Genomic DNA, 22,303 nt, shown 5'->3' with positions numbered 1-22,303 from the left:
AGGGAAAGTTTATAAATTTAGGAGTGGCAATTGTTTAGATCTCTGTGTTCATCAGAAAAAAACACTTTTTTAAAAAACTTTTTGCTTTTTTTTTTTTGCACCTGGACTGTTGAATTGACAGTTGTAGATGGTGGTGCATTTTTGTACACTTGTCTGGAGTTGACCCCTTCTTCCCTTTGTGCTAGGATGTCTGAATTGATTGAAAAAGAAACTGAAGAGTATCGTAAAGGAGATCCAGACCCATTTGATGATCGACATCCTGGTAAGACATGTGTTCTTTTACACTTAGGTCTTTATTACAAAAGAACAAAAGAAAATTGCTAATAGGAATATTTTCCTGTTAAAATAGCATTTTCTGTGGCAAGTTTTAAGACCTTTTATTTATTAAAATATTGTTCAAGGTGGGGGCAGTGAGGAAAAATTGAATATTTGTGATATTTACAGATCCTGGAACATAACTAATTTAAAGAAGCTCAATTAATTAGGTATATACCTTAGTTAACTCACTTGGTATGAATACAAAGACTTGAGAGAAAAACGTTCTCCCTTTCTTTTTTAAACCAAAAGCTGTTTTCCTCTGTGCCTTCATCTTTCTAACAATAACTGTCCTTTTCCTGATTGGGAAATATAGTTGAGAATCAGTGCCTTGCTTTTGGTTAGGAAGTAGATACTTGGAAACTTGAATAATAAAGTATAAGCTAAAGTATGCTGTTTCCTGTTAATTTGGTTTTATTTTGGGTTAATTAAATTAGAGCCATGACAACCCTGCCTGCTTTGACATTGGAATTTGCTATAATACAGAATGATGTGGGGCTTGAGACTTTGCCATTTAATGTTTTCCCCAAGGTATGTAACCAGTAGGCAAAGCTTAAGTCATGTATGGGCCCACACTGCATATAAATTCTATAGCCAGAGCAGTCCTTTGTGGAGAGGAGTCTGAATTTTTTTTTTTTTTTTTTTTAAAGATGACCGGTAAGGGGATCTCAACCCTTGGCTTGGTGTTGTCAGCATCACGCTCAGCCAGTGAGCAAACTGGCCATCCCTATATAGGATCCGAACCCGCGGCCTTGGTGTTATCAGCACCGCACTCTAATGAGTGAGCCACGGGCCGGCCTGAGGAGTCTGAAATTTTATGTGTAGCAAGTTAGTATGAATGAGTGGGATTTACAAAAATAGCAACGTTGTATATCCACCTGAATGTTCTGGAGTTTATTTCTATTTCTCATAGTTTTGTTCTCAAGTGTAAGTAAGCTAGGCGGGTCAAACTGAGGGTCTAGTTGTTTGTATGATGTTACCTGCTGCTCTTGTCCTAGACATCCTTACTTGTGATTTCAGAGGAATATTCACTATTTAGCCCACATCTTCAGTAAGGCAGTTGGAGTATGAAGTGTAGTACAAAGGTGAACATGAAGTCAAAACTTAAGTTAATGCATGGGATTATGAAAAGAATTAGAAGAGAGATGATCATGCTTAGTGTCATTGCCTTGGAAAGGATGAAATGATAATGAGGAAAAAGGAAAAGACAGAATGATAGGACTTTTTTTTCAATAGAAACTTAAAAACGGATTTTTCTCCCTACCTCTTAATGTTAAACAATATTTGTCATTGGCATAATTTCTTTTAATAAAAGTAAGGATCTCAGTTTCATCATTTATAAAGCAAAAGTTAGATACTCTAAGGCTCCTGTTTGTTTTTGCTACCATTCTCTTAACTTTTTTTTTTTTTTCGTGAGTTACTTTGGGATACTAATTACAACTTGCTAAAAACTTTGTTATCAGTAGCTCACTCTTGTTTTCATCCTACATTGTATTCTTTTTTTTTTTTAAAAAAGATGACCGGTAAGGGGATCTTAACCCTTGACTTGGTGTTGTCAGCACCACGCTCACCCAGTGAGCGAACCGGCCACCCCTATATGGGATCCGAACCCGGGACCTTGGTGTTATCAGCACCGCACTCTCCCGAGTGAGCCACGGGCCGGCCCCTACATTGTATTCTTTAAAGTTGCTTAATACTTGGAAAGGAAATTAAATAAGAAAAGTGGTATCTGTTTTAAAAACAAACCAGTAATTCTCCCAGTCATTAGCTGTTTCTTTTACCTTTAGGCTGTGCATTGAGTAAATCCTAGATTCCTGGCCTCCTTTCTTCAGGAGCTACTAAGTTAAGACAGCCTAGTTTACTTGTTTCTTTAGAGTTGGTGATTGTTGAGTGGGATTCACCCCTCCACCCCACCTGGGGTGTCCTTAAAGGTTTGAGGATGCATTACCTCTGCTGTGGTTGTCATTGTAGTTGAAGGAGCCCATTTTCTCCAGGCCATCCATCTAAAGAAACGTGCTTCCTAACTTTCTGTGGCTGGGAAGTCAGGGGTTTTCTATCACTTTGGCTCCTTTATGATTCTTTTGTAGACCTCGTATACCCTTGGTGATGCTGGTCTAGATTCACTCCTCGTTTATTTAATTCAGCATTGCTGTGTAGGCAATATGTTGGGAGATAGGAGAGTTAGCATTTTCTCAAGTTTTTATATTGTCACTTTTAATTTTAAAGAATGTTTCTTATGAAATCTAATTCATCACAGGAATCTTTCTTTCTGTTTATTTTTGCTGCCATTTTATTAGTACTTATAACAACCCAGGTGCCTTTCCAGAGGTCTAAATTGCTTGACTGGGATGACTTACTTATTCCTTTGTTTGTTCCTCCCCTCTTCTTTTGGTAGGTCGAGCTGATCCAGAGTGTATGCTGGGCCACTTGCTGAGAATACTCTTCAAGAATGATGATTTCATGAATGCAGTAGGTTTGCTTCTTACTTTTCTCCAGAGATTATCACCAGCAGATGCTGTACCTTTATTTATTTATTCATTTTTTTTATTTATAATAGTTTCCTTTCTCCTAAGGCATTAGCAAAGTTGGGAGTAGAGTGGGTAGATTTTTTATTTGATATTGGTTCAGTTGAAACAATCATGGGCTTCTTTCTTGCTAAAGTCCTGGTTGTGGCCAAAATGTTTTCTCTTTGGTGTGTACTTTATTCAGTCCAATATTGGGAAGGATTCCCAAGGCGTCTGTGCTCATTCTTGTGCAAGATGATTTTGAGTTTGGGAATATAGGAGTCCTCTTGGATTCCTGAATGGAAAAATAAGAGTGATACATATAGCATGATTCTGCACTGACACTGCAATGTGTGCATTGGACATGTGGAGGGGTAGAAAGGTGCTTTCTCGCTAACTCAAGGCTGTTGTGAGGAGTAAATGAGAAAATATATATATATATATACACACACACACACATATATTTCATTCACAGCTCCTGAACATAGTAATTGGTTAATGAATTGTGGCTGTTAGGTTTCATTTTGGAGACTAAATGAATGGCATGATGCTTGAGAGCATGGGCTTTGGGGTCCATGTTTGGGTTTAAATCCAGCCTCCACTGTTCACTGACAGTTTGGTCTTTGGGCAAATGACTTAAGCCTCTTCAAGCTTTATTTTCTCCAAGCCTTATTTGCCTAATCTATGAAATGGAGATAATAATACTTACCTCCCAACATTTTTGTAATCCTCGAGTGAAATTGAGCATGGATAGTGCCTGGCACAGAGCCTGACACATAATGAGGGCTCAGGAAGTTTTAGCTATTATTGTTATCTGCAGTGTACTGACTCCCAAGTTTACTTCTGTATCATCAGTGTCACTTTTCGGCTTCAGATCACTTCCATTTGCCTCCTGGACATTCCTATCTGATATCCCCCACAGGCATCTTGAATTCCACATATCTCACCGTTTGCTCCATAATATGTTTCTCTTGTTCTCTAGTTCAGTAATAATCTCCTTGTCTAGACAGCTAGAAGGTGTTCTTTGCTCCTCTAAGCTCTCTCTCTTATTCAGTGAATGATAGGTCTTATCATTTATTCCCTTCCCATTAAACTTTTCAAGTCCTTCCACTTCCTTCTGTCCTTGTTGCCAGATCTTAGTTTAACCACTACCATCTCTCACTTGGTTACTGCAATAGTCTCTTACCTGGTATCTCTTGTCTTGTTCTCCTTTAATGCATTCTTCTCTTTATAGCCCAGAAATCTTTCTAAAATGCAAAAACTGACGGTTGTACCCTCTTGCTTAAAATCCATTAGTGGCTTCCCATTGCACTCAGGATAAAATTTAAATCCCTTAGTTAGGTACAAAAACCTAATCTGCCTCTGGTCTTTGTTCTCTCTAGCTTCAGTTCTTGCCCTTTGGCCCTCCTCTCCTTCTGCTCCTTCTTAACTACTCTCCACTTGGCCCTTATTTTCTGGCTTGGAATCTCTTCTTCTCTAAAGCCTCCTCTGATTCTTCTGCAAGGGTCGTATGGCCTTCTAGGCACTTGTGTAGCATTGTGTACTCATGATGTTATTATCTGTTTTTCCAACTGTCACCTCTGTTGGATTATGAGGCTTTTGATGATAGGATTATATCAATAATTACTTTCTGTTGTGTACCCAGTATAAAACATAGTGCCACTTAGTAGTAGAGATTCAATAAATATTAGATATGTGCCAAAAGGAAAGTTTTATTAATACATATGTATATGTAATATAAAATTCGAGTTTTTCATTAACCATGGTCAAGAATCTGGGGCTTATCTTGTTCTGCTTTATGCTTCTAAAAAAGTGTATGTAAATGTGGGGAGTGATTTCTTTGTGATAGCCATTGAGCTTTGTGGTTTCCAAGTTGTTGCTTTAGGGGTATTTGGCTTTAGAGCTGCAGAAGAAATTATGTATGATATCATCATGGCTCAGCAGGATTGTAACTATAATAATTAAAGGCTTAATTAGTAATTGTTAGGTACAGTCTTCTTTCATACCCTTGAAGAAAGTGATGGGAATATATTAAGGATTAAACTTCCTTAATTTGACAGTTGAATTTCACCATTTTCCTTTTTTTTTGGGGGGGGGGGGAGGTAGCTGGCCGGTAAAGGGATCTGAACCCTTGCCCTTGGTGTAATAACACAGTACTCTAACCAACTGAGCTAACCAGCCAACTCATGATTGGGTTGAATTTCAGATGAAAAGCATTCCTTTTTTTCTTTACAGCTAGTGAATGCATATGTGATGACAAGCCGAGAGCCCCCTTTAAACACGGCAGCTTGCAGACTCCTGCTGGACATCATGCCAGGACTGGAAACGGCTGTTGTCTTTCAAGAAAAGGTACTGAAAAGAAAAGTCATTTTACTTTTTAATTGAATGGTGATCAGTTTGTTTGATTTGTCTTTGCTGTTAAAATCATTGTTATAGTTTTTTTTCTTATCCAAATAGTAATATGAGGGGTTTTCAAAAAGTTCATGGAAAGATTTGTGTTATTTTTTTAATTGTTTCTCCCTGAACTTTCTGAAGTACCTTCATATATGTCATAGAAATTTAAGAAATCCAGACAAGCAATAAGAATTTAAAAATAGCGATTTTAGTGCCAGCCTGTGGCTCACTTGGGAGAGTGTGGTGCTGACAACACCAAGTCAAGGGTTAAGATCCCCTTACCGGTCATCCTTAAAAAAAAAAGCTATTTTGATGGATACTTGCTGCTTAGGTTTAGTTTTCTAGAATGAGTTTATGACCTCATCCAAACTCTTACTCTTGAATGATGAGTTGTCTTTCCTAGTGATGAAGAACTTTGTACTCTTTGAGCAATCCCTCGTTATATATTTTTTTTTTTTTTGGCAGCTGGCGAGTGTGGGGATTCAAACCCATGACCTTGGTGTTACAAGGCTATGCTCTAACTAAGTGAGCTAACCAGCCAGCCTTGTGCTGTATTTTGTGCTAAGTGCTGGGAACATTTTGTAAGCAAGATGGGAGCTTATGTTCATGTATGTGTTTGAAGGCAGCAGAGGCAGTAAACTGATTATTTCGAATAAGAATGCTGTTTGAACAAAATGTTAATTTGACAGTGACTGTGCATGTATGCTTTACTTGTCAAAAATTAGTTCCTTTATTTTTAGAAGTAATATAATTTTTTTTTCTCAGCTTTAAGAATTTGCTGTGTGAATTAGGTATGCCACATACCTTGCTTTATTTTTGAAAGATATTAAACATTGAATCTTTTGAAACAATGTGGGAGTCTTATTATATAGTTAAGTGTATAAACCAAACAAAAGATCTGGATGTATTTTTCATTTAACTTTTAAGAAAATTCTTATTAACTTTTGCTACAGAATGATAGTGCCACAAAAAGTATTTCGAGAATAACGTTGTAATTAATATTATAATTTGCAGTGTCGTATACAGACTAGAGTTTAAAGTCTCCAATTAGTAACCCCTGTGGGAGACTGGAAGAATCTATATCCTTGTCAAAATGTTCAAATTGGGGCCGGCCCGTGGCTCACTCGGGAGAGTGCGGTGCTGATAACACCAAGGCCCAGGGTTCGGATCCCATGTAGGGATGGCCGGTTCGCTCCACTGGCTGAGCGTGGTGCTGACAACACCAAGTCAAGGGTTAAGATCCCCTTGCCGGTCATCTTTAAAAAAAAAAAAAAAAGAAAAAAAAAATGTTCAAATTGAATTCTTTTGAAAATCAGGATGATAAAAGAAGCATTTATAGCAGTATAATTGCGTACACAAGGTTTCTAGAAGATTACAGATGATTTCACCATGCTTTGTGAAAGTTTCCTGATTGTCATTGTAGGAAAATCATCTCTGGTTCTTTATAGTTTTATCATTGTGTATCCAGAATGAAGTCAATGCCCTTTGGAGGTCAGAAGCACTGTAAGTTTAAGGGATATTATAAATAATAAAGTTTCTGCAAGAACAGTTTTATTTCTTATTTAATTAATAACTAGTTTCTGTTAAGTTGGGAGAAGTGACTTATTCAAGGATGATTGTGCAACAGATTGGAAATAAAATGCCTTGAATTCAGTATCCTACAAAACAGATTACAAACATCTTTGACATTGTGTTACCTTACCATTGGATTACATAATGACCTTTACCCTTCAAAAATATCCTATGCAAACATTTTGTGTGTGTGTGAATCAATATTTCTTTCAAAAAAAAATTTAACCATAGCTTTAATTAATGAGTCAAATCATTATAGACAGATTGGCTACTAGTATTTCACAAAGCAGCGATTAAGATTCATTGCTTTAGAGCAGTGTTTCTCAAATTTTATGAACCATAGTAACACATTTATGGTGTTTTTTTTTACATTGCAACTCAGTCCATACATGTGTATGAAAAAGAAGTTTCTTGAATACTGTTCACTCTTTGTGTGATGCATTCTATTTTTTGTTTTATTTCTTTTTTATTTTAGAGCTGGTTACAATTTATTAAATCGATTTTATTAATTTAGGCACTGCTTAAAAAAGTTGTTGACGGCTGGCCAGTTTGCTCACTTGGTTGGAGCTTGGTGTTGATAACACCAAGGTCAAGGGTTCAGATTCCCATACTGGCCAGCCACCCCCTCCTACCCCTCCCCCAAAAGTTGTTCACTTTTTATTTTCAGAGATATTGAAATATCCTTTAAATTTTATTTTTATTTATTATTTGAGTTTTATTTTTATTGTTATTTGGCTGTGTAGTCTTATATTGTGTGTCACTTTATGTTTAATATTGTTTACATAATAGGTTTTTCATACCGTTAAGTCGATCAGTATATGCTGATAATCCAGTCAGTTCAGACTTACTGTAGAGAGTTACTTTTTTTTTTTTCCTTTTTGTCTTTTTTACTGACCGGTAACGGGATTGCAACCCTCGGTGTCGCACCCATACCGGGGACCGGCAACGGGATCGCAACCCTCGGTGTTGCGCCTGCACCGCGCTCAGCCAGTGAGCGGGAACTGGTCTCCACATGGGATCCGAACCCTCGGCGGGAGGGCGCACTCTCCAGTGCGCCACCGGGCCAGCCCTAGAGAGTTACTATTTAAGTATGAGTACTGCTTTATTTTTCTCTTGGAGGTGTTAAATTGTTGGGGGTGGTAGATATAATCAGAAATAATGAAATCTCAAAGTGTAATCTTTACACTTGATTTTATACTCTGGAACATTAGGATTCTCCTAGAATGTTAAGTGTATCTTTTATGAAGAAAGTATCCTTGGGGTCAATTAGGTTGATGACTACTATTTATTGAGTACCAGCCCTGTGCTAAGCATTTGATTTGCATCATGTCACTTAATCCTCACCCCATCTCATGAGGTAGGAAGAAAACCATGAGTATATGGTTTTTCAGAAAGAGAGAGAAGAGAAATGGTTTCAAGAAAGAAGGAAGGACACCCAGACCTATCAAGATGACAGACCAGGATAACTTGTAAATTGCTGTTGCACACACATACAGATTCTTGATAAACTATAATAAGTTCTTCAAGAAGGAAATCCCTAGGTGCCAAAAACGAAGAGGGAACTGTTAAAGTGGTAATTGAGGACAGGAAAAAAACTTTAGTTGAGGAGTTGGGACTGACACCCTGACCCCTGCATGAAACTGGGACTCTCAAAGGACCTATATTGAAATAAGGGAAAAGAAAGATACCTGCCTACTGCCATGGAGAGTTGACAAGATTCTCAGGCTCTGCTCTAAGGAGACAGGGGTGGATAAGTCCCCTCTGAGAAACTCTGGGTCTGGGCCTTATTTAGGATGTATGTTTGAAATTTCTGCCATGTGATCAGGAACCCCAAAGTCAAGAAGTTAACAACAGCAACAAAAATGTCTTAGCCCAGTGATATTCCTTGAGTGTCTGGCAAATACAAATGTAAAACTACTCTGAGGGGGAAGCTTTCACAGGCCAGGCCACAAGGGATTCTCATAGAAAAAGCAATTTCCATGAAACGTGAGTTCACAAAAAATTAGGAAATATACCAGGAAATATTTCTTTATGATTGGGAGTCAAGAATTACAAACAAGAGAATTAAATAGAACAGTAATCTGAAAGATACTAGAGAGTACCTTTAAAAATGGGTGTTTCAGGGCCAGCCCGTGGCTCACTTGGGAGAGTGTGGTGCTGATAAAACCAAGGCCACGGGTTTGGATTCCTAAATAGGGATGGCTGGTTAGCTCACTTGGGAGAGTGGGGTGCTGACAACACCAAGTCAAGGGTTAAGATCCCTTTACCAGTCATCTTTTTTTTTTTAATGGATGTTTCTTTTTCTGTTTGTTCATTGCTTATAGAAATGCAACTGATTTTTGTGTTGATTTTTCCATCCTGTAACTTTGCTGAATTCATTTATTAACTCTGACAGTTTTCTTGTGTGTAGAATCTTTAAGGTTTTCTGCATGTAAGATCATGCCACTTACAAACAGGTAATCTTACCTCTTCCTTTCCAGTCTGCATGAATTCAATTTCTTTTTCTTGCCTAATTGCTCTGGGTAGAACTTCCAGCACTGTATTTGAATAGTAGTGGTAAAAGTGGACATCCTTGTCTTGTTTTTGATTTTAAGGGAAAGGCTTTCAGTCTTTCACGTTGAGTATGATGTTAGCTGTGGATTTTTTATAAATGGACTTTATTATGTTGAGGAAGTTTCCATCTATTTCTAGTTTATTAAGCTTTTTTTTTCATTATAAGGTGCTGATTTGTCAAATTCTTTTTTTTGTATCAATTGAGATGATTATGTGTTTTTTTGTTGTTTTTTTCCCCTTCATTTTATTAATGTATATTGATTATTGTATGTCGAACCATCCTTGCATTTCTGGGATAAATCCCACTTAGTCGTGGTGTATAATCCTCTTAATTAATATGTTGCTGATAGGGCTGGCCGGTTAGCTGAGTTGGTTAGGGCATGGTGTTAGAACACCAAGGTCAAGGGTTGAGATCCCTATTCTGTCCAGTTGCCAAAATATATATATATATGTTGCTGAATTCATTTTCCTAGTATTTTGTTGAGGATTTTTGCATACATATTTATAAGTGATATTGGTTTACAGTTTTCTTTTTTTTTTTTGTCTTTTGTCTTTTTCCGTGTCTGGCAATGGATCGCAACCCTCAGTGTTGCCCCCGTACCGGACCGGGGACCGGCAACGGGATCGCAACCCTTGGCGTTGCTCCCGCGCCTGGCTCAACCAGTGAGCGGGAACCGGTCTGTATGTGGGATCCGAACCCTCGGGCGGGAGCGCCGCCGCGCTTCCCAAGCAGCGCACTATCCAGTGCGCCACCGGGCCAGCCCTACAGTTTTCTTTTCTTGTAGTCTCTTTATCTGGCTTTGGTATTGCTGGCATCATAGAATGAGTTAGGAAGTGTTCCCTCCCTGTCTGTCTGAGTGATAAAAAGATTGGTGTTAATTCTTTAAATGTTTGGTAGAATTTACCAGTGAAGCCATCTGGTCTTGGGTTTTTCTTTTTTTTTTCTTTTTTTTTTTCCTTTTTTTGTCTTTTTTACTGACTGGTAACGGGATCGCAACCCTCGGTGTTGCGCCCACACCGCGCTCAGCCAGTGAGCGGGAACCGGTCTCCACATGGGATCCGAAACCTCGGCGGAAGCGCCGCTGCACTCCCAAGCGGCGCACTCTCCAGTGCGCCACCGGGCCGGCCCTGGTCTTGGGTTTTTCTGATTTGGGAGGTTTTTGATGAGTGATTCAGTCTCCTTACTAGTTATAGGCCTGTTCAATTTTTCTATTCCTTTATGAGTCCGTTTCAATAGATTGTGTGTTTCTAGGAATTTGTCCATTTTATCTAGGTTATCCAATTTGTTGGCATACACTTGTAATTGTTCATAGTATTCTCTTATCCTTTTTATTTCTAAAATTTGGTAGTAATGAGCCCTCTTTCATTTCTTATTCTAGTAATTTGAGTCCTCTCTTTTTTCCTTGGTCTGTCTAGCTAAAGATTTGTCAATTTTCTTCATCTTTTCAAAGAACCAACTTTTGTTTTCATTGATTTTTTTTTTTTCTATTCTCTATTTTATTTTTGCTAGCTTTGGATTTTGTTTGCTTTTTTTCTATTTTATTAAGGCAGACAGATTATTGATTTGATATCTTTCTTCCTTTTTAATTGTGTGTTTACAGCTATACATTTTCTTTTAACCACTGCTTTTGGTGCATTCTGTATGTTTTGTTATGTTGTGTTTTCATTTTCATTTGTTTCAAGGTATTTTCTAGTTTCCCTCATGACTTCTTTAACTCATTGGTTATTTGAATGTGTTTTTTTGTGTGTTTTGTTTTGGTATCTGGCTGGTACAGGGATCTGGTGTTATAACAATGTGCTCTAATCAACTGAGCTAGATGGCCAGCCAAGAGTGGTGTTTAATTTCCACATATTTGTCAGTTTTTCAGTTTTCTTGTGTTGTTAATTTTTAGTTTTATTCCCTTGTTATTAGGAAAGATTCTTTGTAAGATTTCAGTCTTTTTCCATTTATTAAGAGTTATTTTGTGACCTAACGTATAGTCTATTCTGGAAAATGTTTTGTGTGCACTTGAGATGAATGTATATTCTGTTGTTGTTGAGTGGAGTATTCTATCTTGGTCTAATTGGGTTATAGTGTTGTTCAAATCTTCTTTTTCCTTATTGATCTTCTATCTGGTTGTCCTATTCACTATTTTTTAAAAAAATTTATTTGTACATATTGCGGGGTACAGTGTGTTGTTTCAGTACATGAATATACTATACATTGATTCACTTAGGGTAAATAGCGTAGCTTTGTGCCTATTAATCTACAAGTTTCCCTCCCTCCTCCTCTGCCCCTCCTGTCCTCTGGTTATCATTATTTTACTCTCTACTTCTGTGAGAACTACTTTTTTTTTTAAGATTCCACATGTGAGTAAGATCATGCAGTATTTGTCTTTCTGTGCCTGGCTTTCTTCACTTAACACGATGGTCTCTAGTTCCATCCATACTGCTGCAAATGATAGTATTTTATTATTTTTTTTAATAGCTGAATGGTATTTCATTGTGTAAATATGCCACAGTGTTTTTATCCATTCATCTGTTGATGGGCAGTTAGGTTGATTCCATCTCTTGGTTATTGTGGGCTTTTTGTTTGTTTATTTTTGGTGGCTGGCCAGTACAGGGAATGAACCTTGGTGTTATCAGTGCCGCACTCTAACCAACTGAGCCAACTGGCCAGTCCCTCTTGGCAATTGGGAATAGTGTTGCAATGAACATAGGAGTGCAGGTGTCTCTTCGAAATAGTGATTCCATTTCCTTTGGGTATATACCCAGTAGTGGGATAGCTAGGTCATAAAGTAGATCTATTTTTAGTTCTCTGAGGAACCTCCATACTGTTTTCTATAATGGCTGTACCAATTTACATTCCCACCAGCAAAGTAGGAGGGAGGGTTCCCTTTTCTCTGCATCCTGCCAACATTTGTTATTTTCTCTCTTTTTGATAATAGCTATTCTACCTGGAGTACAATGATATTTCATTGTGGTTTTAATTTGCAATTCCCTGATGATTAGCGATGTTGAGCATTTTTCATATGTCCGTTGGCCATTTGTACATCTTCTTTTGAGAAATGTCAGTTCAGGTCCTTTGCCCATTTTTAAACTGGGTTATTTGGGGTTTTTTGTTGTTAAATTGTTTGAGTTCCTTATAAATTCTGGATATTAGCCTCTTGTCTGATGTGTAGTTTGCAAACACTTTTTCCCATTCTGTAGGTTGTCTCTTTACTTTATTGATTGTGTCCTTAGCTATGCAGAAGATTTTTAGTTTGATGTTGTCCCATTTGCCTACTTTTGTTTTAGTGCCTGTGCCTTGTTCAAAAAAAAGTGCTGCCCACTCCCATTTCATATAGTATTTCCCGTTTTCTTCTAGGAATTTCATGGTTTTGGGTCTTAAATTTAGGTCTTCGATCCATTTTGAGTTGATTTTTGTGTATGGTGAGAGATAGGAGTCTAGTTTCATTCTTTTGCATGTGGATATCCAATTTTCCCAGCACCATTTATTGAAGAGGCCGTCCTTTCCTCAGTGTATGTTTTTGGCACCTGATTCAAAAATCAGTTGGCTGTAGATGTGTGGGTTTATTTTGAGGCCTATTCATTATTGAAAATGGGAGGTACAGAGTTTCTGTTTGGGATAATGAAAAAGTTCTGAAAATAGGTATTGATAGTGGTTACACAACATTGTGGCTGTATTTAGTCCCACTCAATTGTACACTTAAAAATGGTTAAAAAACTATCAAATGTAAAAGAAGGATTTAGAACTCTAAGAAAAGTTGAAGACTTTATGGAAAAAGATAATTATTTGGAAAATGAACCAAAGAACTGCTAGAAATAAAAATTACAGTGTTGAATTTAAAAACTTAACAGATGAATTAGAGTGAAGTTTAGACACAGCTGAAGATACAATTAATGAACTGGAAAATCTGACAGGATGACCAGTAATGAAGCTAGAAATAAGAGATAAAAAGTATGAGAGAAGTTGAGACATGGACTAGAATTAGAAAGTTCAAAATGTGCCTGAGAGGAGTTTTAGTAAGAGAGAATAGAGAGATGAGGAAAGGCAGTATTTAGAGAGATGAGGCTAAGGTTTTACAAATTAATAAAGTACATGACCTTTCAGATTCAGGAAGTGCGTTTTTTACTCTTATGAACAACATTGAAGTTTTTCATTAAAATTTTTTTCATGAGAGTGGAATCTTTGCTTATGTTTTTAATATGAAAGTGAGTTTTTTTCTGAATTGTACTACTTCATTTCCTTTATTATAGGAAGGAATTGTTGAGAATCTTTTCAAATGGGCCCGAGAGGCGGACCAGCCATTGAGGACATATTCTACTGGATTGTTAGGAGGTGCTATGGAAAATCAAGACATTGCTGCCAACTACAGGGATGAAAATTCCCAGCTAGTAAGGACTGTGTTTGAATTAATTTTGCATAAGATGGGAGAATATGCACATGTTCTTCCTTGCTATGTTAATCTGAATAGGTAGATCCTAATTATTATTTTTTTGCAGCTGGCCAGTAAGGGGATCTGAATCCTTGACCTTGGTGTTATAACACTTCATTCTAACCAAAATCTTAATTATTACCTAGTTATTACCTTGTATTGGACCACAGCTGTAATTTCAACATTTCAAGATTACTTTCCATAAGAGGTTTTTTTGGGGGGAGGGGGGTGACTGGCTGGTGTGGGAGTCTGAACCCTCAACATTGGTGTTATAACCAGCCAAGTTAATCCATAAAAGTTTTGATGTAATTTTTTTAAAACTTGAAAATAGCTGGTTTTTAATCTTATTGGGGATCATGACATTTTATACCAAGTAAAGAATAGTACCATTTCCTGTGTCCCATTCCAATTCCCTCCCCAACATTTGTATTATGAAAATTTTCAGATGTATAGTAAAGTTGAAAGAATTTTACAGTGAACAGCTATATGTGCACCAACTAAATTGATGTGAACATTTTCTTTATTACCTATCTATTCATCTGCCCTGTCCTCTCTCCATCCAGCATTTGAATTTTTTAAAAAAGTACAATTCAATATAAATTACATAGTCCCCCTCTCTTTTTGAAACTAATCACACCAAAACAAACAAAAGTAAAATTAATCACAATACCACTTTTTAGGTTTGGCCCCAAAAGTATGTACTTAAAAATAAAAAAAGGTGACCTTGAAAAATAGATTAATTATATACAATAAAGACAATGTCTAAGAATATAAGTAGTTTCTGTCTTTTCAGGTATGATGGTCCAGACTAACTTGACCCAAACAGATCAGTTGTGATTGATGTGTTTTATGTGCACATCTTCTGGTCTGGGTTCTCTGGAAAATTTTATAAGGAATAAGACTTTTAGCCATTGCTTATTTCATGAAGTTATGCGAATCAAGTCAACCTATTCATCAAATCTCTGCTGTTACCAGGCATTGGACTAACTGCATGAGTATCTAGTTCTCTTTAAGTGGAAATAAGAATTATTTATTAAGAATCATTTAAATTAAGATGCAGAAGAGACAACCCCTTTTACTCCAGTATCTGTTGATAGGTGGCAATAGTGCTTCGAAGACTGAGGGAGCTACAGCTTCAGGAAGTGGCTTTGCGGCAAGAAAACAAGCGTCCCAGTCCTCGGAAGCTCTCTACTGAACCCCTTTTGCCTCTGGATGAGGAAGCTGTGGATATGGACTATGGTGACATGGCAGTAGATGTAGTGGATGGAGAACAAGAGGAAGCTTCTGGAGACATGGAGATCTCCTTTCATCTTGATTCAGGCCATAAGACCAGTAGCAGAGTGAACTCAGCAACCAAACTGGAAGAAGGAGGAGTGAAGAAAAACAAGTCAGTGAAACAGGGTGACAGAGAAAGTTTTAGGAAAGCCAAGCAAAAGTTGGGTTTCTCATCTTCTGATCCAGATCGCATGTTTGTTGAACTGTCTAATAGCAGCTGGTCGGAAATGTCCCCCTGGGTGATTGGCACTAATTATACTCTTTATCCTATGACTTCTGCTATTGAGCAGCGACTCATTCTCCAATATTTGACCCCTCTAGGAGAATACCAGGAGGTAAGAGTACCGTTCATACTTCAGAACTATTGTGTTTATTTCTGGGTTATTTTATGGTAACATTTTATACATTGATGTGTTCTTACTCTACTACAGAAAAATCTTTGCCCCAAATTAGTAAAGTCTTATTTATGCAGGTCTGTTTGATCAAAGTACATTCATATGTTTATCTTCCTAAAGGAGGGGGGAAAGATGTACCTCATTTCTTCAATTGTATATCCTTATAGAATGGAATAGGAAATGTGTGAAAATAAAGCCAAAATTTAAGATTTGCTTTTGGTCTTCATTTCAGTTACTTCCCATATTTATGCAACTTGGATCACGGGAGTTGATGATGTTCTATATTGATCTGAAACAGACTAATGATGTTCTGCTTACATTTGAGGCACTCAAGGTAAAGTTCTTAAAAATATTAGGTCACTGAGCATTTTATTGACACAGATGTGTGCACGTGGTGTGGCATATAGCATCTCTGGGTTTTATTGCTCAGTATTTTTCTATTGCCAGATGTGTCAGAATATTAACAAAACATTCTTATTTAGATGGAAGAGATGAGGCTTACCAAGTGTCTCCACAGAAATTTAGCAGTCAATCCTACAAGGCTGAATGTTGAGCTAGAAAGTGGATCTAGACCTGGGAGTGGTGGCCTTAGTTATTTTTACTGAGTGGGAATAGAAAACTGTATATAGTAATTTTTTATGTCATACTGCCTTTCAGTTATTCCTTTTGTCAGCCAAAAACATTTTTTCTAAACTCTTTAACTGTATACATATTGTACAGTGTTAAATTATCTAGGGCAAACAAAATACAAAACAGAAGATGAGGGGCCAACCCCGTGGCTCACTTGGGAGAGTGCGGCACTGGGAGCGTAGCGGCGCTCCCGCTGCGGGTTCAGATCCTACATAGGGATGGTTGGTGTGTTCACTGGCTGAGCGTGGCGCGGGCGACACCAAGCCAAGGGTTACGATCCCCTTACCGGTCACAAAAAAAAAGAAAAAAAAAAAACCCAGAAGATGAGTAAAGAAATAGCAGGCAGACCAAACTCAGTAAAGGTAAATGATTTCCTAGGTCGCAAGGGGACTAAACACAAGAGGGCAGGTGAATCTAGCCCACAAGTTCCATATCTATCCATGATAATTAAGGTGATCTGAATGGAGAGAGATAAGTTGAATGAATAACATTGTGCCTTTCATATAGTTCTACGCAATAGGTAACTGTTGAACAAAGTACCATTCTGAGGTGAGGTCATTAAAATTACTTTTAAAGAAAATGTATAATAATAAAAAGTTATTGTAAGTGAGATTATGAATGTCATTTTCTTTTGAGTTTTCAGGATTGTTACAGTGCTCTTCACGTTTTACATTTTTTTCTTTCTGTTCAAAACAGTGGCTACTAGTCGTGATTTTTGAGCTCTTGACATGTAGCTAGTGCCACTGAGGCACTGAATTTTTAATTTTACTTAATTTTAGTTAAATTAACCACATTTGGCCAGTGACTAGTGCAATGGACTGTACAGTTTCAGAACATTTTGAAATGGAATGGAAATGAGGATACTTGCCTTTCAGCCCCCCAAAATTTTAAGTTTGGAGGAGGTCATTCATAAATGGAGTGATGTGTGTCCCTATGTGTGTGGAATGATGTGTGTCCCTATGTGTGGAATGCATTGTGTGTGCATAAAGAGTGTAAACTCATGGTTACTTTGAACAGTGGGTTGAAGCTGGAGGTCAAAGTTGTTTCCAGGGCCCAGAGGTACTGCTTTCAGAATGCAGCATCTGGTCCTGAACAGGATGTAGTGGAAGAAGGGATTGAGGCAGTTGCTATTTCTATAGGTTTTCATAGGGGGAATTATAATGAGTGTCATTTTTCAACTCTTTCCATGCAAAGTCATGTAAGGGATAAAAGAAAATGAAATAAGTATGAACAGAGAAAAATCACAAAAGAGATCTTCTTACAGGGAAATAAAACTATAGAAAGTTAGGCATACCATTTTGTTCAAAAGGAAGGCTCAGTGGTGAAGAGAAGGGGTAGGTGTCAAAAATTAGTAGAAACAAAATGGGTTAAAATAGAAAAGTGAGATGCTGGATCTTATATAGACATACAGTATAAGGAAGGAAAATAGGCACAATCTTTGCCCACAGGAGTGAGTTGAGCTGGGTTATAGTTGTTGGTGACTCAAATAAAATTAAAGTTGTTGGTAAAGGTTGAGCCTGTTTCTTGGTTTCTCCACTTCATGTCACTTTGTGGTAGTGACATTATGAGAAAATCACATGCAGTGGCCTAAGAGGGGAACAAAACGTGGTTTAGCTGCTTTTTGAGGGAAGGACTGAGTGGAAGTGTAGTAGAGTCTTGTGTAATAGGCAAAAAATGGGGTGATTAAAAAAGAGATTTGAATTAGATATGAGGTTTAGCCTGAGTCTGGGTGTTGAGAGAACTTTTGAAGAGGGTATATACCTGTTGTTTTTGCCATTGACCTTGGCGAGATCCATACAGGTATCAAATCATGTAATTACAAGTTTGTATTGTCTGTACCTGGAATACATGTCGGCATGGGAAACATGAGGGTGAGCTCTACCCCTCCTGAGGCCCTGCCCACACTGGCCTGGGTTGAGTCATCAAACAGCCTGTTGATTGCATTGTACTCTCTGCCCTTAAAATTGTGCAGGAGATCAGGTCCACCCAGTGGTGCTAGAAGGAATTGAACAGGGAGTTAACAAAGCTTAAAAGATAAGAAACAAAGATCTATTTAAAATGCATTCTGATTAAATTTAAAAATTTACTAGTTTTGATAATTTGCTCAAGATTGTTCTTTTAGGGTATATTGAAGATCAATTTAAAAGAAGACAAAGTTTGGGACTTTGTTAATTGATAAATCAGTGACTGAGTCAAAGCTGATTATTAAAAGGATTAAAATGGGAAGGTTAGCAAAAGTCCTTTAGGGAAGCTGTGTAATAATAAAATGTTTGTAGGATTATATCATTGCTTATAGCAATATTTTTCGTTTCTTATTTTTCACCTCATACAAACCTTTGGTGTTAGGTTGGAAAAGAGAAATGTTAAGGAACCTTAGTGTTTTTTGTTTTTCTTCAGCAGTATTGGCTTTTCTTCTTTCATGAGGGGATGGTTGTCTAGTTAGAGGACCCTTCTCTTTAGCAGCTTAACTTAATATTATGTCAAAGATTTTGTGATTTTTCTAGATGTTTTCATGGTAACTTGTATCCTCTTTGTGCTAAACAAAAGATGATTTTTCTAGATGTTTTCATGGTAACTTGTATCCTCTTTGTTTAGCACCTAGCATCTCTCCTGCTCCATAACAAATTTGCCACAGAATTTGTTGCGCATGGTGGAGTACAGAAATTACTGGAAATTCCTCGTCCTTCTATGGCTGCAACTGGTGTGTCCATGTGCTTGTATTACCTGTCTTACAACCAGGATGCCATGGAAAGAGTAAGTCCATTCCATTCAGATGTATGGGAATGGGAATGGGTGGGGACAATCTCTTTTAAAAAGTACATTCATTGGATCCCCATACCGGCCAGCCGCGAAAAACCGAAAACACCAAAAAAAACCCCACATTCACATAACGTTTAGATGAGAAAAAAATGAATACTTAAAGGAGTACATTTTAATGAAAGAAGCAAGGAATGTGAATGTCTAATCTTCACAAAGCATTCTAAAAATGTAAAATTGTTTAGAAAAGGTTCTTTTTTCCCCGACTTTTCTGAGAAAATGCAGGGTGGATTGGAGTCCAGGAGCTTTAATTAGTCTTTGCCATTTCTGTGGCATTAAGATTAGTCTTCAGGCACTATTTTGATGTCCCTCAACTCATATTTTACATTTTTGAGTCATTTATTGTAAAAGATAAAAAAACAGACAGTACTTTGTGTATGTTAACACAGTTTATGGTGGAAATAGTAAAATCATTTCATCTGTTCTTAAGGCTGCAAACGTTCCCCATTTGATTCTGCTGTTTTTCCTAAGACTCTTTCATAGTGACTCTTTAAAAAAGCGTAAGTGGGTTGTACATTTGAAAATTGATGGGCCCCTGGGCACCTTAGGAAAGCTCATGTCATTTCTGTGCCTAGAACATTTTTCTAATATTTTGTGTGGTGTGTCTTTTCTGGTAGAGTGAAACCAGTAGTTTCTTCTTGAGTTATATCTTTATTCATCTTTGCTTATTTATTAATAATAATTTTAGTTTTAATTTTTTTCTCTATTGAGTTCAACATTATGCAAGGATAGGTAGTCTTTTTAGAACAACAATAAACTAATCTCCGTGTGTATATAAAAAGTTAGTTTGGATAAGATATAGAAAAAATTACCCACCAGACATAGAGAATACTTTACAATTCGTTGTCTGACCCACAGTAGATATCAAAATGTGTGTGAATGACTCAGTAAGTGAATGGAAGCTACACGTGTATACTTAGTATCAGAAGGCTCAGCCACTTGTGTGTGTGTGTGTGTGTTTGTGTGTGTGTGTTTGTGTGTGTGTGCGTGCGTGTGTGTGTGTTATGGAAGCTACACGTGTATACTTAGTATCAGAAGGCTCAGCCACTTGTGTGTGTGTGTGTGTTTGTGTGTGTGTGTTTGTGTGTGTGTGCGTGCGTGTGTGTGTTTGTGTGTGTGTGTGCGTGTGTGTGTGTGTGTGTGTGTGTGTGAGTGTGTTGGCAGTATGGTTTATTGGGAAAAGTACAGACGTTTACTGCAACTGTGGACTGTCTGGGTGAGACAGAGGTCACTGTACATGTAAAGTATAGTGCAAAGAACCATGCTAAAAGTAGTTGCATTTTAAAAGAAATTGTTTAATTTTGTTTACATGGTATTTTTTTTGACAAGCACACGTTATATGTGACTTGAAAGCATATCATGTATAAATTAGTGTAGGCATGATGAGCTCAATCTGTCAACTTACATTTTTACTCATAAATGCTGCTGTCTTTACAGCACAATAATAATGCTACCTTCATTATTTGAGGACAGCATTGTGGTTGTACATGGACCTAAATATAGGTGACCTGACACATTTGAGGGGTCCTAAGAATATATCATGACAAGGTGGCACTTGCAGCCCTGGAGCTATGTGAATGCACTATCCCACCTATCTCTCCTTTGAAGCAATTCTCCCCACTGTTGATAAATAACTGCTTCTTCTAGAAGTCTGTTCCTTTTCCCTTGTTGACGCCTTTTGGCTGCTGCACCTGAGTGGCCACATGATGGAATGCCTGCCTCCCCTTCCACTCTCCTTTCTGCCCAGCACTTGCTCACGTGGGCCATCTTGCAGTCTAGGTGCTGGCCTGAGACTACAACTTCCTGCAGAAGGTCCATCAATGAGCACAGCTGAGCAGGACTCCAGATGTGCACAGATGCCACTGCTTGGGCTGTACACCACCACTAGGCTCAGCCACTTTTATCACATTTGGGGATGAGCCTTAACCTCTCTGAACCTCTTCCTCATCTGTTAAGTGGGAATCCTAATACGTATGTAACAAAGCCATTATGAGCATTAAATGATGATGTAAATATTTGTTGGCCCGGGCTTTAAAAGGAGATCGGGTGAGGGGTTAATCTCTTGCTCCTGCCATTTTGCCATGTGACACTCTGTGTTGCTGTGAAGAGTCACCACCCACTAACAAAAAGGCCCTCACCAGATGTGTTCCTGGGACTTTGGACTTCCTAGCCTCTGAAACTGCGGCAGTGGTGGCCCCTCCTCACCCGAACATCAGGGCCCTCCAGACCCAAGAACCCCAACATATTGAGCCGAGCTGGAGTTGACGGGCGGCAGCCGCACTTGGACCGGGGACTCCGCGTGCTGCCCCCGATTCTCCTCTAAGTCTGCCTGCTCTGTTCATTAGACTGTCCAGTGGAACAGAAGATACTCTGCTCATTTCATCTGATCTGTGGACTATGAAACCCCCTGCCACAATGAACAAACGTCAAAGAAAAGATACCGGAAATACGAAAAATCAAGAAAGTACACCACCAAAAGATAATAAATCTCAAGCTCTAGATCCTATAGAAGAAGAAGCCCTTGAAATGACTGACACGGAATTTCGAGTGATAATCTAAGGAAACTGAATGAGATACAAGAAAACTCAGCTAGACATCATGATGAAACCAGGAAAAGTATACAGGACCCAAAAGAGGAAATGTACAAGGAAATCAATGCCCCGAAAAAAAATGTAGCAGAACTTGCCGAACTGAAGAAGTTATTCAGCGAAATAAAAAACACAACGGAGAGTTTAAACAGCAGGCTTGTGGAAGTTGAAGAGAGAACCTCTGAACTTGAAGATGGGCTGTTTGAAATAACACAAGCAGACAAAAAAAAGAAAAAAGAATCAAAGGCATTGAAGAAAATCTGAGAGAGATATCAGACAACCTAAAGCTCTCAAATATCTGAGTCATGGGTATTCCAGAAAGGGAGGATAAAGGAGATTGCATTGAAAACATATTCAACAAAATAGTGGCAGAAAACTTCCCAGGTATAGGTGGAAGCTCAATGATCTCCAAACATATTCAACCCAAAAAGGTCTTCTCCAAAACATGTTATAGTCAAATTGGCAAAACTCAAAGACAGAGAGAATATTAAAAGCTGCAAGAGAGAAGCATCAAATCACCTATAAGGGAGCCCCAATCAGGCTAACATCAGACCTTTCATCACAAACCCTAAAAGCCAGAAAGGAATGGGATGATATATTCAAAATACGGAAAGACAGAGATTGTCAGCCAAGAATACTCTACCCTGCAAGCCTATCCTTCCGAAATGAAGGGCAAATAGTATATTTCTCAGACAAACAAAAACTGCGGGAGTTCACTACCACACGACCACCACTACAAGAAATTCTCAAGGGAGTACTGGGTTTGGTTCCTGAAAAATAACTACCTCTGCCATAAAAATCCAAGAAAACTCAAAACCCACTTGTATAATAAAAATGGCATT

The 22,303-nt window shown here is 38.0% G+C and overlaps 1 protein-coding gene across 3 annotated transcripts in view; it reads left to right on the top strand.

Annotated features, from left to right (window-relative positions):
* The window catches only part of VPRBP (Vpr (HIV-1) binding protein), a 76,134-nt gene that overhangs the window by 17,076 nt on the left and 36,755 nt on the right, over window positions 1-22,303 (top strand). For all 3 annotated transcript variants that reach the window (XM_008568122.1, XM_008568121.1, XM_008568124.1), the window contains exons 3-9: window positions 186-262; window positions 2,711-2,784; window positions 5,055-5,168; window positions 13,578-13,715; window positions 14,854-15,366; window positions 15,659-15,760; window positions 18,652-18,810. In XM_008568122.1, the coding sequence (XP_008566344.1) occupies window positions 186-262; window positions 2,711-2,784; window positions 5,055-5,168; window positions 13,578-13,715; window positions 14,854-15,366; window positions 15,659-15,760; window positions 18,652-18,810 (1,177 nt within the window). The remainder of the gene's footprint in view (window positions 1-185; window positions 263-2,710; window positions 2,785-5,054; window positions 5,169-13,577; window positions 13,716-14,853; window positions 15,367-15,658; window positions 15,761-18,651; window positions 18,811-22,303) is intronic.

This window comes from Galeopterus variegatus, unplaced genomic scaffold, assembly GCF_000696425.1.
Source record: "Galeopterus variegatus unplaced genomic scaffold, G_variegatus-3.0.2 Scaffold376, whole genome shotgun sequence".
Lineage (NCBI taxonomy): Eukaryota > Metazoa > Chordata > Mammalia > Dermoptera > Cynocephalidae > Galeopterus > Galeopterus variegatus.
This window is presented reverse-complemented; position numbering and strand designations above follow the sequence as displayed.